This window comes from Ambystoma mexicanum, chromosome 3q (assembly GCF_040938575.1).
Source record: "Ambystoma mexicanum isolate Mex_15411 chromosome 3q, UKY_AmexF1_1, whole genome shotgun sequence".
NCBI lineage: Eukaryota > Metazoa > Chordata > Amphibia > Caudata > Ambystomatidae > Ambystoma > Ambystoma mexicanum.
The window spans coordinates 489,055,910-489,072,084 of record NC_090926.1 but is presented as its reverse complement, the minus strand read 5'-3'; the positions used below and the strand labels follow the sequence as shown (position 1 = coordinate 489,072,084).

The following is a 16,175-nucleotide window of genomic DNA, read 5'->3' as shown; positions in this document are numbered from 1 at the left end:
CACTCTTAATGGACACATTGTAATTCAATATTGGAGTATGCCATGTTTTCTGAAAGTAATCGCACCAGGTTTTGGCTGGAATAGAGTTAACCTGAACAGAAGTCTGGTCTTTGTATGTGGACTTGTTCAAAACATTCCAGATTTCAGCAGAGGACTTGGATGCACTCTTTTTCAACATATCCTCGCTGTCCGTCTGGTAGCATATCAGCGTCCTTCCTCTTAGCTGTAAGAGTATTTAGCATTTTTTTTCATTTTTCATGCAGCACCACTGAATGGGTTTGGTGCATTGCTATAATATGGTACAGCAAGGCATGTGTTGCCAGTGTGACATGGACATGTAAATGAAAACAGGCTATTCAGTCAAAAACGATTTCTAAAGGGAAACCACATTCTCAGACTTAGTGCAATATTTAGAGGCAAAGTTGTTTGCACATGGGACGTGGTCATCAAACAGTACCTCAGAATGGCATGACCGCATTCAGGGTGAGGTGCAGAAAGAAAACCTAGACAATATTTTTGCAGAAGGCAGCATAATTCAGGTCCGCCTTACAAGGTTATTGAATGCAGCCGATAAAAGTGCAGAGAAAGACTGTTTAATACGGCTATGTGCCAAAATATGGTTTATTTTGAATAGGTCCCTGTGAATGCAAGAAAATGATACCCAGCTAATTAACAGGTTAAAGACTGACTTAGATGGGGCAAGTAAAAAAGAGGAGATGTTAAGACAGAATTAGAAGGATGTCAGAAAGACATGCAATTAAAATGCAGAGATTTTGATATTCAGTTGTCCAAAAGCAAGAAACAGTTTGAAGACAGTGAGCAAGAATTGGTACACTTAAAAGCCTTAGTGGATCACATTAGACAGGATAAAGATGAGATTGTTTCAGAAATGCAGATTTTACAAAAAGAAAATTTTGAAAAAGAAAGTGCTCTCCAAGGTGCAGAGCAAGAAATGGTTAAAATGATTCAAGAAAGAGACAAGAGAAACATATAATTCAATGAATGCCAAATGCAAATGTGAGACATGCAGGAGGTAATAAATAAAATGAGTGATGAAAACAACTATCTGCAAAATGAAGCACACAGGCTCCTTAAAAAGTGCAAAAACTTAGAACAACAAATGTGCATTCCCAGGTCCCAGGAGAGGCGGCAGGGTACTACATTCAATGGAGTGGATGTGAATTCTAGTTCTGCCCAAAGAGCTAGAGCTCCAGTGACTGGGCTGGTGACTGAACTTGGTTGCAGCGCCCTTGGGGGATTTGATACTCCCATTGGGGGCAGCCACCAATCCCATACACCTCAACCAGGATTGAGTCACCAAGTAGTGCAATTCCATGCATTGCAACAAGTAGCCCCATAAAAATAATGAAATCTATTAAAGCTCTGATCAAACCATTTAAAAAAGGAGGGGAATGCTGCATTGAGGATCACTTAGAAGCGGTTCATGACATGTTTAAAGCACTCCAGATACCTAAGGAACAGTACAGACAATATTTTCATTTAACTTTAGATGCTCCGACGGCCAGCATCATAAGGGGATTAAATGAACAGATATGACATGGGTGGAGTTTGAAAAAGAAATTAGGCGTCATTTTTCTCCTTTCCAGTCATTACAGGAGGCAAAGAAAGTTGCTTACACACTTACTGCTGGGCCTAATACATCCCCTCGCCAGTTTTTACAAGACTTAAAAAGAGCATTTTCTCGCTTTGATGTATCTTTTGACCCCAATTCTAATGAATTTAAAACCGCCTACTTCTATGGGCTACAGAAAGACATCATATCCCAATTGGTTCGTGAATTTGATCGTGACAAGTCCCTTGAGTGGATTGTGCATCAAAGCACAAAACTATATGAGGTACTCTATTGTCAGGGTAGAGAAAGTGATAAAATGAAAGATACTAGACCTAAATATAAAGAACCCTCAGCAACAGTGATGGAAATCAGGTCAGCCAAGATGTCCCTTGAGTCTGCTCAAAGTCCAGGTAAAAATAATTCGGCACCTGAACAAAGGGTTAATCAACAAAAGTCATCACACTATGCACCAATTTTTCAATCACATGATCCCAGTAATAGGGAGAGCTACATCAGTCCTAGGTATTTAGGAGATAGGCCCCGGGCAGGCTATAAGCCTGATATGTCAGATATGAACTATAATCAGAGACAAAATCAAGATAAAAAAAATGATGGTCCCTACCAGACATTGAGGACACAGAGCAAATTTGATCCCAACACCATGATATATGGTAATCAAGATAGACCCTGATATGTGGATCGATTTGCTGATAATGGGAATCAACATAGGGGTCAGTACCCAAAACATGAGAGACAGGACATGAGACAGAACATGAATTATACTCCACGTCAGTACAATGATTCCCCACCAGGGGACTACAACCAAAGGGTGGGTGCACCCCGCTCCCCTCCACAAATGAAGCAAGAGTTCAGAAACTATCCCAATAGAAATCACTCACCTGAGAGGTATCAGAATAGATCCAATCAGGGAGAAAGCAACCAATATCGATCTAGGCCACAGAGGGAGGATTCTACAGAGATAGAAAGGTTCCAGTGCCTTGAGGCCCAAGTGAAAATGTTAGCTGAACAAATAGGGAAGCTTTGTACAGCACAAAAACAGTCATCAAAGGAGGGGTCTGATGGCCATAGCAATGACCGAGGGGCTTCTTCTGAAAAGTGTCTAAGTACTCATGATACCTACAGCGCCGAAAAGACAGATTGCTCTGATGTAATTTCGCATAATGACTCTGAGATGTCTAATGATTTAAAAGTGAAAATGCCAGTAAATGAACATGTAACAGAAAGTGAAAATACTTCTAAAAGAGAGGTACGGTTTAACCTAGAGCTAAATCAAACATTGGAGATTTGTACAAATGAAATAAGAAAACCTGAAACTCCTAGAGAACAAAGAGACAGATTTAAGAAAATGACTGATGCATGGGGAATACCAGTAAACAGGGAGTAAGTGGGGATGCTATGATTTCTTCCCTGGGCAGTCAAAACAATGACCAAACACAGGCAGAAAAAGGAAATACTCCAAAGGAGGGTACATGCCAATCACCTGAAGAATTCTTTGAGCCACATATTTTTGAAGAGGCTGAAAGGGCTGGTACCACAATAAATGATCACAAATGCACAGAATTAAAGAATGACAGATTGCTGAATGATGTTGTTACACATGTTCAGTTGGAGGGTTGTAATGTGGCCTCTGATGATACCTGGATGGATAGGCGAACAGTGGCCACACTCCAAAAAACCTCTGAACATGGAGAAATGAATAAAGTCTCTCGCGCAGAAATGGGTAAAAAGGAGGGAAACATGTCTTTCCATTTACCAATGTGCTTAGCCAAAAGTGAAAAAGGCCTGAGAAAGGTGAGTCCTGAAATCAGTAAGAATTCACACTTCTTATGTGTATTAGAGGAAGTTGAGGACAAGTATTATGCTCCCATCACTGTAGAAGAAAAATGCCAAACATTTGCAATGATTGACACTGGCACACAGGCCACAATTATGTCCTAGGAGCTGGTAAAGAGTATCAATGAAGGGAGATCCCCACAGAATCAGATCACAGTGAAGGAAAATCAAGGTCCAGTGCATAACTTTAATGGGGAGGAGGTGCCCATCATAGGTGTAACTGAAGTTGACATAAAAATACAAAAGCACAGAATGAAACGAGAGGTATTGATCACATCTATTTGTGAAATTCCATTTCTGATGGGGACAGATTGCCTGAAAAGATTATCTCATCTCATAGATGGGGTGAATGGAGTGCTGTGGTCCTTAACCAAAAAACCATTGAGACCTAAGAAACTAAAATCACAGAACAGCAACATAAATTAATGTCACGCCGTTGCCAAAACAAATGATGCTGTGGAGGTATATCTCCAGAATAGTTGCATACCTAGTGTCACTGTTATATTAATGTGTCAAGACAAAATGCAGAGCGACAATGAAAAACTACCTGTACAAATATACTTGGACCCAAGGAAAAATTGGCAGACCGCCATAGATGAGCACACATTACGATTTTATTTAAAAGAAAAGATATGCAAACAAAATATTACTCCTAAAGCAGATTCAGAAAAACACATTACCACTCTTGCTGAAATACACATGGAAGGTGAGCAACCATGGGTTCATGTTGGTATAAATGACTGTTTTAAAACAATAAAAGCCACTTTAGCGCTTGAACAGGAGAGGAGCTTCATTAATGAGAAATTGTTGCAAAAAATAATGGAGAGGGAGGAAATCCCGAAATTTAGGATTAAAAACCAATGTGTTTCAGGGTTGGACAGTCCAGACTTTGAAAACTGAATTGCAGGCAGATGCATGCTTAAAATTAGCATTGGGCAGAAAACAATTTACCATAATGTATGGATAGTGAGTGGAGCACAAAATGATTTTTACATGGGCAATGACATCATGCACAGAATGTGTATGGTGTTAGATTTCCTTAATCATAAAATATGGTCACGCCTAGGTGGGCCGGCACCTGAATTTGAAGACAAAAGAAGGGCTTATCATTGTGCACAACTGGTTCCTTATGCAATCGAATTACAAATGAGGAAAGATACTATTATTCCTGCATTTACAAAACAGTTTGCAATAACACTGAAATGCAAAAATGGACAGCAGATGAAAGACTCTGATGCATTTGTGTGCCTGAATGAATCCATAAAACAGCAAGGCCTGGATTATGAATACATTCCATTGGTAGATATTGGTGAAGGGCCTGTAAGAATTATGGTAAATAATAAGGGTTGTCAAGATATTCACTTAGAGGAAAACTCCCCACTAGGAATGGCCATACAAAAATCACATTATACTGCAGATCTAAATAACATGGTGATTGGATATATCCCTGAAAAGTATGTAGATGCCAAGGGTGAGTTGCCAGAATACCTGGACTCTCAGCCCAAAGGAATATTTAAAATTCATTCTGTGTACCCTTATGATTCAAGTGAGACAGTGTGCTGTTATCAAGAGAGTTGTATAACATTTGATTTAAGTGAAAATGAAATGGAAAATCAGCACATTGAAATGGAAGCTGACATGACAAAACATTTAAAAGTGGCAGCATTACAAAGAGACACAGCCACACAGCCAGAGGAAAGCGCCGGGATTCCACTACCAGAACATTTTCCGGAATTTTCCAAAATGGTAGAAGAGCAGATCTCCTTAGCGGATGCGTGTGACAACGATGAGGATAGAAACTAATTGAGGAAGATATTAATGGAATTTAAAGATGTATTTGCAAAAGATGCCTATGATTGCGGGTTAACTAATTTACATGTGGCCACACTTTCGGAAGGGTGTAGCAGAAGTCCAGTATTTGTACGCCAGTATAGACTACCGCTGGCATGTTTAGAATCATTGGCAGAGATTATTAAAAATGTAGAATCGCGAGGAATCATCAGCCCTATCCATAGCACATCCAACACTCCCATTTTAGGTGTGTTAAAGCCAAATGGTCAATGGCAGCTTTGTGCAGATTTGAGGGAGTTAAATAAAAGAGTACCAGTGTCCAGATGGCCACTGCCATTCATTGATCAGGGCCTAGCTCAGGTACATGGTTCAAAAGTGTTTACCACATTAGATCTCACCTCTGGATATTGGTGCGTGCCATTGGCAGAGGAGATACAGAATTTATTTTCCTTTACATTTGACAGGACTCAATACGCATGGGTTAGAACTCCGTTTGGGTACGTTAATAGTGGGAGTGAATTTGGAATATTTTTGAGGAAGGCCATGCCTGATGCAGCGGAAAGAGGAACCATAGTTTATGTGGATGATGTCCTGATAAAAAATGAAAGCTTAAAAAACCATTTTGATGGAACAAGGCATGTGCTTGGCCAATTGCAGAAAGCAGGCGCCAAAGTGTCTTTACAAAAAGCACAATGGTGCAAGAAAAAAGTGAATTTTCTAGGCCATGAAGTAACTGAACATGGACTAAATCCAAAAAAGAAGAAAATAGAGGCCATACAAAAACTAAAATACCCTAAAAATGTGAAAGGGGTGAAAGGTTTATTAGGAATGACAGGCTATAACAGAAAGTTCATTAAAAATTATGCTGAAATCACTCAACCATTGACTAAACTGCTAAAACTAAATACGCCCTGGAAATGGGAGAAAGAGCAGTCTGAGGCAGTAGCCAAATTGAAGGAATGTCTTGGAAAGGCACCATGTTTAGCATACCCCATAAAGGATAGAGATTTCTTTATAGAAATAGGTTTCTCTGAACACTGTATGTCAGCAGTGTTATCACAAAAACATGATGTGAATCACAAAACCATTGCTTATGCAAGTAAAGCATTTTCCCAAGTTAAAATGCAATTCAATGAATGTGAAAAGGCCCTATTAACCACTGTGTGGCCGCTACAATATTTCCGCCCTATTGTTCAGGGAGAAAAGGTGATTATTGAAACAAATCATCAACCTTTGCAATTCTTAGAGAGTAAAAGAATTAGGTCAGGTAATCTAACGCAGTCCAGAATCACTTCATGGACGCTAGCATTACAAGGTTTTCCTGTAGAAGTGAGATATGGCCAAAATAAAAAGAGCCCTATTGCTCAAAGTTTAGCAGATTTACACGACTGTGCAGCTGAACAAGCATCAAACGAAATGGAAATAGAACCTAATTTACAGGAGTTTGAACAATCACCACACAACGCTTTTGATGAAAAAACATGCAAGGACTTGCCAACTGTATATGTCGATGGTTGTGCTTTTCACATTGAAAATGACAGTAATAAACAATTAGTGTCAGGAATAGGAAATGTCTGGTTGAAATGTGAAGGTATCCCCAGCATAGGGATGAGAATTGGAGCTAGAAGCAGTCAAGTAGCGGAATTGGCAGCCATTTTTAAAGCCATTGCTACTGCAATTGATAATAAATTCAGTGAAATTGTCCTGGTGACTGATTCTGAATATGCACGAAACAGCTTTGTGGAATATCTACCTGGCTTGAAAGCGAGAGGCATGATTACATACAACAAAAAGCCACTTAAACATGGAAAAATGATACAAGCAATAGAAAAATTAGTGTCAGAAAATAATTTGACAATATACTGGAGAAATATTTGTGGGCATTTAAAAACTCCAAGAGAGGATAAAGAGGGGAATGATAAGGCAGACCATCTGGCTAAAATTGGGGCTGTGATGGGATAATTGCTACCTATTGAACATTTACTGGGTGAAATACAGATTGATGCAGTAACATGTTCTAAAGCACCAAAGGAGACAGAACAATCAGTGGTACAATGGAGTTACAACACTCCAGAAAAAGATTTGATTGAGGCACAAAAGAATGATCGAATTTTGGGAATCTATTATAACCATTTGATAGATCCTGGACAAAACCCTTTAACAGAAGATGATTGTGTGGGAAAAGAGGAATTGAGGGTGCTATTAAAGAATAAAAAACAAATTAGACTACAGGATGGCCTCATGGTTAGAGAGTCTATAATAGGACACATACAATGGGTGGTACCGCTTTCATTTAGAGGGCTAATGCTACACCATGCACATGATGCCATAACTGCAGGCCACAGAGGTTCACAAAAAACATTGGAAATACTAAAAGATTATGCTTATTGGCCACATATGTCCCAAGATGTGGAATTGTATACTAGAGGATGTCTAGTATGTGCCCAATTTAAACCTGCTTCCCCAATGCACAGAGCTCCACTAATGAAAAGAGGCCTAACCCTTTATGGTCAGATTTGCAAATAGTAGGGCCTTTAAAAAGGTCGGGCAGAGGAAACCGTTATATTTTGAGTGTGGTATGTTTGATGTCGAAGTGGATTGAATGTATTCCTGCACCAGATTGTAGTGCGCAAACAGCAGCCACATTGCTAGTGAATCATGTGTTCTCAAGGTTTGGGTTGCCACAAAGAATTGAGTCAGACAGAGGAAGTCATTTCACAAGTGCTCTAATGAGTAAGGTATGGCAAATACTGGGTGTGAAAAGGAAACTACATATCGCATATCGGGCGGCTTCTTCAGGTGGAGTTGAACGGGGTAATAGGTCTGTTGTGGACATTTTAAAGAAATTTGTAGCTGGAGCATGTTCCAGCTGGGATTTACATTTACCGTTGGTTTTGATGGCAATCAGATCAACTCCTGTCAAAGCAACAGGTATTAGCCCACATGAGGTCTTGACAGGTAGGAAAATGGTGTTGCCGCAACACCTGCTATACTGAATACATGAGCAAACACTTGTAAGCGCATCTACAGTTCATGAATACATTAATGAGCTGAGGAAGCATTTACAACATGCATTTGCTTTTGTACAGAGAAATCTGGAAAGGGCTGCTGATGGTGCTAAAACATATTATGATAAAAAGTCAACAGTAAAGGAGTATTGTGTAGGGGATCAGGTGTATAAATTCCATTTTGGAAAAAGTAAACAGAAAAATTCCAAATTCCTAGAAGCCTGGCAGGGGCCTTTCCGAATTGTAGATAAAGTCTCTCCTGTAGTTTACAAAATATTAAAGACTGAAAGTGAAACAGCAACAGAACAGTTTGTGCATGTAAACCAAATCAAGCCATGTCATCCAAGACATCAGATAAAAAATCTGGAGCGTGTAGAAACAGATAAAGTCCCTTGAACACAAAAAGGTAAAATAAATGGGTACAGTCAGGAGGCAGTGACAGAGAAGTTAAATAAAGATGGTTGATTATATTGGCACATAAACACTGTAATATATGTAAATATATATATAATATAAAAAAGAAGCTGAAGTTTATGGAGTCGGTGTGCAGAATGAAAATGCATTAAATATTGAATGTTGTTTTATGTATGCTTGTCCTCTATAACCTGTACTTAATTTCAGAAGGTGAAAGAAAAAGGGCGAAATGTTTTACAAAGCATGTTTTATTTTTGGCAAATGTGTGAAGTTAGTATTGTGCTATATTCTTAATCTGTTTCTTTTCTATTTGATTTAGAATATTAACATATTTGTACCGGAGGTCACGGGAGACGATGGAGTCCTGGAGCCCACGTGGACGGATCCCGGAAAAGCCCCGAAGGGGGGCGAAGACCAAGGCTGCAAAGCGGTCAGCGTTGAAGATGACATCAACAATATGGTTAATGATGATGATATTCGGAGGAATCTTCAAAAATTCAGAAGCACAGGTTGTCATTGAACCTGGACCAGCATCTGGTATCGCGGTAGAAGAGGCACCAGGATTCATCATGAGTGATAGAAGGATGATTTTCCAGAATATCTATATACCATTGAACCCTGAGATTTTGATTGAAAAGCATTTGAACCATACCGGAATTAAGATTGAACACACTAAAGAGTGGTTGGAAACAAGAAAAGAGGACTCTAAGCAGTCAATAAGAGATATATTGATGCAATGGGAAAAATGATTTGTGAATTCAGCAGACATTAAGAAGAGGAGAGGAACAAGAGGAGCGGTGATGCTTGCGATATCATTGGTACTGTCTATAGTTGGAGCCATAATAGGTACCACAATATCAACAGCCAATGCCATTTCGGTAGGAACGCTGAGTACTAAATCGCAACAACTGAGTGTTGACCTAGAAATAATACAAAAAACATTAGATGGGATTAGAGGGGGATTGGATGAACAAGTAAGATTCATAAATGAAACTGCAATCATTCTAAATGAACACGCGGATGTGATGCAACGGGCGACTAAGCTAATTATGAAGCATGACAGAACTTTAAATGAAATATTGAATATAATGAGTCCTGTTGATAGACTATTAACGAATTATATGAGAGAAGTTCAAACTGCAGTTTCACAATTGATTCTAGGACATGTTCCCTTGTATTTTGTTTCGCAGGATATTATTCATCAAATGATAGAAAGATTGACCAGGAGGGAAATTGATGTGGTAGAGGTAAAAATTGCATTTGAAATGGGTAATGCAATGCCATTATGTGTGGACCTGGAAAGGTTGGAGATTGGTTTGTTATTATGCATCCCATATGTAGCTCCTGAACTTATTTATCAAACCAAGTGGGTACACGAAGTGGGGTTTTGGCAAGAGGACAAATTTATTAAGATTATTACTCCAAAAGTGGTGGCATTTCAGTCATGGGAGCCTGAAATTTACTTAATACCAAACTTGGAAACGTGTGTCAAATTTAAAGAACAAAATTATATGTGTCCAGGTAAACCGTTTGTTCCTGATGCCACAGATGCTATTTGTGGTTTGAAATCTGACCCAAGTATATCAGAAGGATGTGAAGTGATCATTAGCAGTATGGGGAGTGAAGAACTGGCACAGGCTAAGATGGTCAGAGGTAAATGGTTGGTCAGCACCTATTTAAAGAACATAACAATAGTACATTTGAATCATGAAACATATGTGGTTAAACAGGTGAAATATAATGTCTTTTACTTACAGGTTCCGAAGGATACAATTTTATCAATTGGAGGGTTATCATTGTTTCACGTAACAAAAAATATTTGGGAAAGCCAAGTAGAAAATATCGATTTTTTTCAAAGGGACACATTTCCAATAGATCCGGATGTGGAGTTTTTATTGAATCATAAAGAAAGACATGTAATGAAAATGAATCTGAAAAAAAAACAATATTACAGTTAGTAACCTGGGTATAATGGAGGTGGAAAGATTTAATTGGGGAACATGGGGGAGCGTTCAATAGTGGGTTTAGCTGTCCTGGTGCTAATCATGGGTGGATGGTTGATTGTGCTATCAGTAAAAATGAAAATGTTTTTAATCTTAGTAACTACATCAGGAAGAGAAAGATATCCCAATACGCATACATTTTAAAAGAAGGAAGGGAGCAAGTTGATTTTCCTCTAATTATGGCTTGGACTGCCAAATTCTCAGAAAAAAGGAGGGAATATGTAAGAGTATTTAGCATTTTTTTTCATGCAGCACCACTGCATGGGTTTGGTGCATTGCTATAATATGGTACAGCAAGGCATGTGTTGCCAGTGTGACATGGACATGTAAATGAAAACAGGCTATTCAGTCAAAAACGATTTCTATATCTAAAATGCAAATATTTTTTTTTTCACAGTTAAAAGCATATATTTTTTTTTCTCACCTGAAATTCCTCTGTTGCAGGAGACACATTTGAGGATTAATGAACTAACCTCATTAACAATACTAACGATTCTAACTCATTAATAATATCATGTGTTCTCCAGTACAAAATGAGATGGAAAATGACAGGCTCTGAAAGTCATTTTAAACGCGCATCCAGATTTTTTTTTCTTTGCTTCTATCTGCACTCTGTCCACAGTATTTGCAGGAAGCAAAGACTCAAATAAGCAGGAAATCAGTTTGGTTACAGTTGCAATTGTATAAGCCAAGCCATTGTTAAAGAGAAGGAGGGTAGGACATGATAGAATTTCATTGGTTGAACTCGTTTGGCAGGCTGTAACAGAGCTGTGCTAATGAATCTTGGGGAAGAAGAGAGGAGAAGACATTTTACACAGCTGGGAGAAAGACCTGGCTGGTGGCTGGGGATTTTCCTAATTGAAAAAGCAGATCCCACTGCACTGCTGCAGAGACTGGGAATTCCAGTCAATAAGCCCCGTTTGAGTGACGACAGATGCTCGTCCTTGCTGGGGTGATTTAAGAAGAATTCATTGAACCACTTCCAGAAGGCGACCAGCCGATGAATTTCACATGCTGAACAGGCCTGGTAATTATATTACAGAGTGTGGGGGCAGTGTGTATGTGTGCGAAACTATTCAGTCAGCGTGGAAGAGGGAACTCCAGTGTTTTATCAACATGTTTAATGTTGCGAATTGAATATGTTCTCGCCGCTCTCTTCTCATTTTGTTACAGATAAGGTTGTTACTGTGCAATTTCCATTTATTTCTGTAAAAAGAGTAAGATCGTGTTGAAATGCAATTTTTTATAATACACAAAAAATATTTGAAAGCAGACGGATAGTGTGTTTTATTTTTCTCTTTTATTTATGCATCTACCATTACAGTACTGATAATATGGGGAGTGGTTTAGACAGTGCAATTGTCATCTTTAAGCTAGCTAAAAATAAGACTTAGCGGTAGCTGTGTGCATGATTCCATTCAGTATATAAGTGTATGTTTTCTGAACGGAACATAATAATAACATAATGAAATAGACTGCTGCTGGAGGTACATGAGTCAACAGAAAGGGAGGCCCTGGACATAGTTCACCGATGTAGATAAGTTGGTGATGAATACCACATGTTAGCTCGCTGCCGTAGATAAGCCAGTGAGGACAGCCCATGGTGGCACTCCAATTGAAAATGTGGTGTTTGAAGGGAAGCGCCCCCAATTCAGCACGATCTTCCCCGCAATGAGAGACAATAAGGGACTCTCCCGTAGTGGGAATAAGACCAAGACAGAGTGCGGGTGAGCGTAAGTGGGAGTTTATCCAAGGATAAGGCATGCAAAGAACTCTGCAACCTACGAGAGCGCTCTGTCTGACAATAGCAAAGACAGGCGTATTTCTAATACAGAAAACGTCATCAACACCTAAACACTATAGGGGGCACAAGTTAATTGGGATTGGGTATCGTCGACTAACTATAGGTGTTGCTGCAGCATGGTTGGTCTTGGCAAGACGACGTCACTGGTCAGCCTCGTGGGTTGGGTTGGGCCTGGCAGGCCGGCTTGAGGTCATCCGTGCGGTGTTGGTGCGCTGGGGCAGCCTGTGACAATGATGAATACCTTTCCTGTCTTAGTTGCCCTAGGCCATGCACACTGCAGTTATTCAGAAAATGACATTTACGTTCACTAATAAATTGTTCCGTAGCTTATCTTATAAAATAAACGCAACACATGAGGAATGCACCTCGTGAGAGGTCTGGTGGTTATCGGTTGGGGTGAGATTTACCTGTGTCCTATTGACCGGTACTTTAGGTCGTAGGACGGGGCTCTGGGGCCTGGGCCGAATGATACATGTCTGTCTGCTGCGTTAGAAGTTATTATATAGATGGGTCTCTGTGTCTTGTCTCAATGATGGGGGTCGTCCTTACACGGGGTCAGGATTCTTGGGGGGTTCGTGGGATTTATGAAAGGGTGCTGGTAGATCAGTGGGTTCATCTGTGGGTTTATTACCGTGCTGTAAATAACACAGGTGGCAGGCTATGGCCTTGGTTGCGGCGCCGGGGCCTCTGAAGTAACGCCAGCTTGGTTGGGGGAGGTGAGGGAGCGCGGCACAAGTCTTAGCTTTTTTATCTTGCAGGCTTGGTAGGGTGGGAGAGGGAATGGCCTTGCATATCCACAAAGGTATTTTCCTCGTGCGTTGCTGATCAGTAAATGCAGAAGTTTTATACTGTTCTGCCTTATTTTGACGTTATTTAGACACACATATATATTTCAATTTCATTACACATTTCTTTAAGACAGTCGATTCCAGTACCTTTTCATTGCCTAACATTACATTCATTACATTGTGTGCGTATTGTATGTACATTTAGACGTTATACGAGGGATATCTAGGTTATGGCCTACAGAGATTGATGCTTGCCACTTTGGGTGGTTCAGTAAACATATATGAGTTCCAGTTTCTACATACTATGGAAAAAACACTTTTACAGATAGAGGTTATACGTTTGGTCAACATCTTTCTCCGTGGTTATAGCAGCATTAGTCCAGACCTGGAGGGATATCATATAACGTTACATTTTTATGGCTTATTCACATTTTAAAACAGAGGTAGTTCATTAGTACCAATACTTGAATTGTTTTCTACCTTCTTCAGATAGTGATGCTTCAGCTTTTTTCCTCGCTACCCCGGCCTTGTGGTCCGGGTCATACGGGGTGCAATATCACATTGTTACTAATATAATGTTGCCGTGTTGGCATCTCGGGTTTAGCTCATCTCCGACTTTCTCATGGGAACGCGCTCGCAGCGGATCTGCCAGTGCTGCTGAGGCGACAGAGATGCATGAAAGGCCCTCCAAAGGTGGGGGCCTCGTTACAGTGTGCTAAACTCACGCCGTGTTTGCTAGACAAGATGGCATCTAGGCCTGACTCGATTTTTGGTAAATGCAAAGACGAGGTGCGTGTGGGCAATGTCGTCGGCGGGCGAATCCTCCTCCACCTGGGCCCGGGTGGCATGAGGGGGCGTCCACCGAGTCATGGTCCTCACCTGGGGAGGAAGCTGTAGGTGAGGAGGGCCTCGCGGCCAGTCCTCCCCTACATTTCCCCCCTTTCGTTACTTAAAGTAACGAATTTCTTTAGCTCTTCCAATCTCCTACATTCTTGTTCCTCTAACACTGCACCATCCCATGCAGGGGTTCCTTTTATAGGCATCCATGCTCTGCACACCCCCCTTAAACTCTCACCTCTCCTAGCATACTCATCTGGTGTACATGTTAAATATATACAGTCGCCAGTTTCTTCCAGATCTACCCAGACCTCCTCATACCATTCCAGTTCTACGTCTCGTGGTTCTTTGATAGTGGTGTGCCATAGTTTATCTACTATGTACTTATCACGGCACATAGGCACTAACTGGTACTTGGGGGTGTTGTCTGCTCCTGTCTGCACATGTACTTCTTGTGTTGTTTTAATTGTACCACCAGAGTTGCCCATTGTCACCATCATCATTGCACCGTTAGGAACTGCATTAGCACAACATCGGAGGCCCACCTGGCACAGGCAAAATATCACAAGGATGATCACCACTATTGGTATCAGGAACTTTATTGTCACTCCAAGCCATGAGGGAACCCACGAGAAGATATTGTCGAACCACGAGCTATCTTCAGCTCCACCTTCCATTTTCATCTTCTCGCCCAGGTTATGTACTGCTTCAATAACGTGGGACAGGGACCCATTTTCTGCGTCTTCAGAAGGTACGAACGTGCAGCACGCACTTCCTATTTTTCGGCAAACACCTCCATCGATAGCTGTTAACAGGTCTAGAACATACCTGTTCTGCATGGTCATTAGTCGCAGAGCTCGTAGTTCCACCTTTATTATGTTGAACCCTTCTTCAGTGTCATTGGCCAACTGGATCAGTTCCCACCGTGTGATCTGGAGCCATTTTGCATTTGCTCTTGCTTGGACACTGGACACTAGCGAAGCAAAGAATGTTTCCACGGAGCTGAACAGGCGATACTTGTCTGGAATCTGTGCCAATAAGTCAGATGATGCTTGTGATATGTAGTTCGAGACTCGCTTGTTTCTTGAGAGCTCTTCTTCCTTCCCCCCGGAGGACAGGACATAAAGGTGCGCTTGTGTAGTTGGAGAAGCTGCATTCTGGTTCAAGCCTCCTTTCATCATGTTACTTCTGTCAATATGGCTTTCTGGAATCACCATTAGTGTCGAGTGCAAGGTGGCCATTGAGCAGCTACCACTCCATGATTGGGGAAGGTGCAGGTACGCCTGGTTTCCGCATACCCAGTAGGTGTCCATTAATGCTGCTGTCCCTTTTTTCATATCTGGGATGGTGAGAGTTTTGTTACAGTTCGTGTTCGTTCCCATTGCCATTTTTCCTTCTCCCTTGAAACATAGTTCGTTTTGTATTTCACTTTGTAGCTTGAAGGGTTTCTCCATCGCTGTTACCCATGTTAGTTTAGGGATGTGTTCTTTCCATATTGGCAAGCACGTTCTTTCCATCCACCGCAACTTGTCCGGTTGGACACCTTTCAGCGCTTCTGCCTTGCACAGCACTTCTTCGTCTTTCCATTTGTTTTCGGAAAACAGTGTCCCTTGTATTGCAAAGAAAGGTTCTTTAAGACAGATCACTCCAGACGCCTGCGAATAGCACGTTTTGTTGTTCTGTAGCATTCTGAAAGAGACATCGTGTGCTTGGAAAGTGTTCTTTATTCTACACAGCGTGAGATGAAGGAGACATTGGGCATCCACAATGGGCAATTCTCGTGGCAACAATACTTTAGGTGTGCCTGATGCATGGGGGATAAGTGAGCAGACATAACAGCTCTCATTGGTTGTTTGTTTGGCTGTTGTGCTCATATCTGCATACCATTTATTTGCTTGGTGTGGGTGTCGTGGGTCTTCCATTTTGTCTAGCCCTAGTCCATAATACTCATCATACCCTTTTCCACCAGTCTCTCTTTTCCGCCTACTTTTCTCCCTTCTTCTGTACCTTCTCGTTATAGTAGGTGAAGAACCAGGCCCCTCTTCCTCCCCCCCACCCCCCTTTTCTAATTCTTCATATAGGGACTTGTGTTCTGTCATCATA

The 16,175-nt window shown here is 40.9% G+C and overlaps 1 protein-coding gene across 1 annotated transcript in view; it reads left to right on the top strand.

The window, feature by feature from the left end:
* The window catches only part of LOC138581883 (uncharacterized), a 178,589-nt gene extending 166,804 nt beyond the window's left edge, over positions 1–11,785 (top strand). The window contains exon 2 of the mRNA XM_069652852.1: positions 8,960–11,785. Coding sequence (XP_069508953.1) covers positions 9,441–10,598 — 1,158 coding nt within the window. The 5' untranslated portion in view covers positions 8,960–9,440 and the 3' untranslated portion in view covers positions 10,599–11,785. The remainder of the gene's footprint in view (positions 1–8,959) is intronic.
* The last annotated feature ends 4,390 nt before the right edge of the window (positions 11,786–16,175 follow it).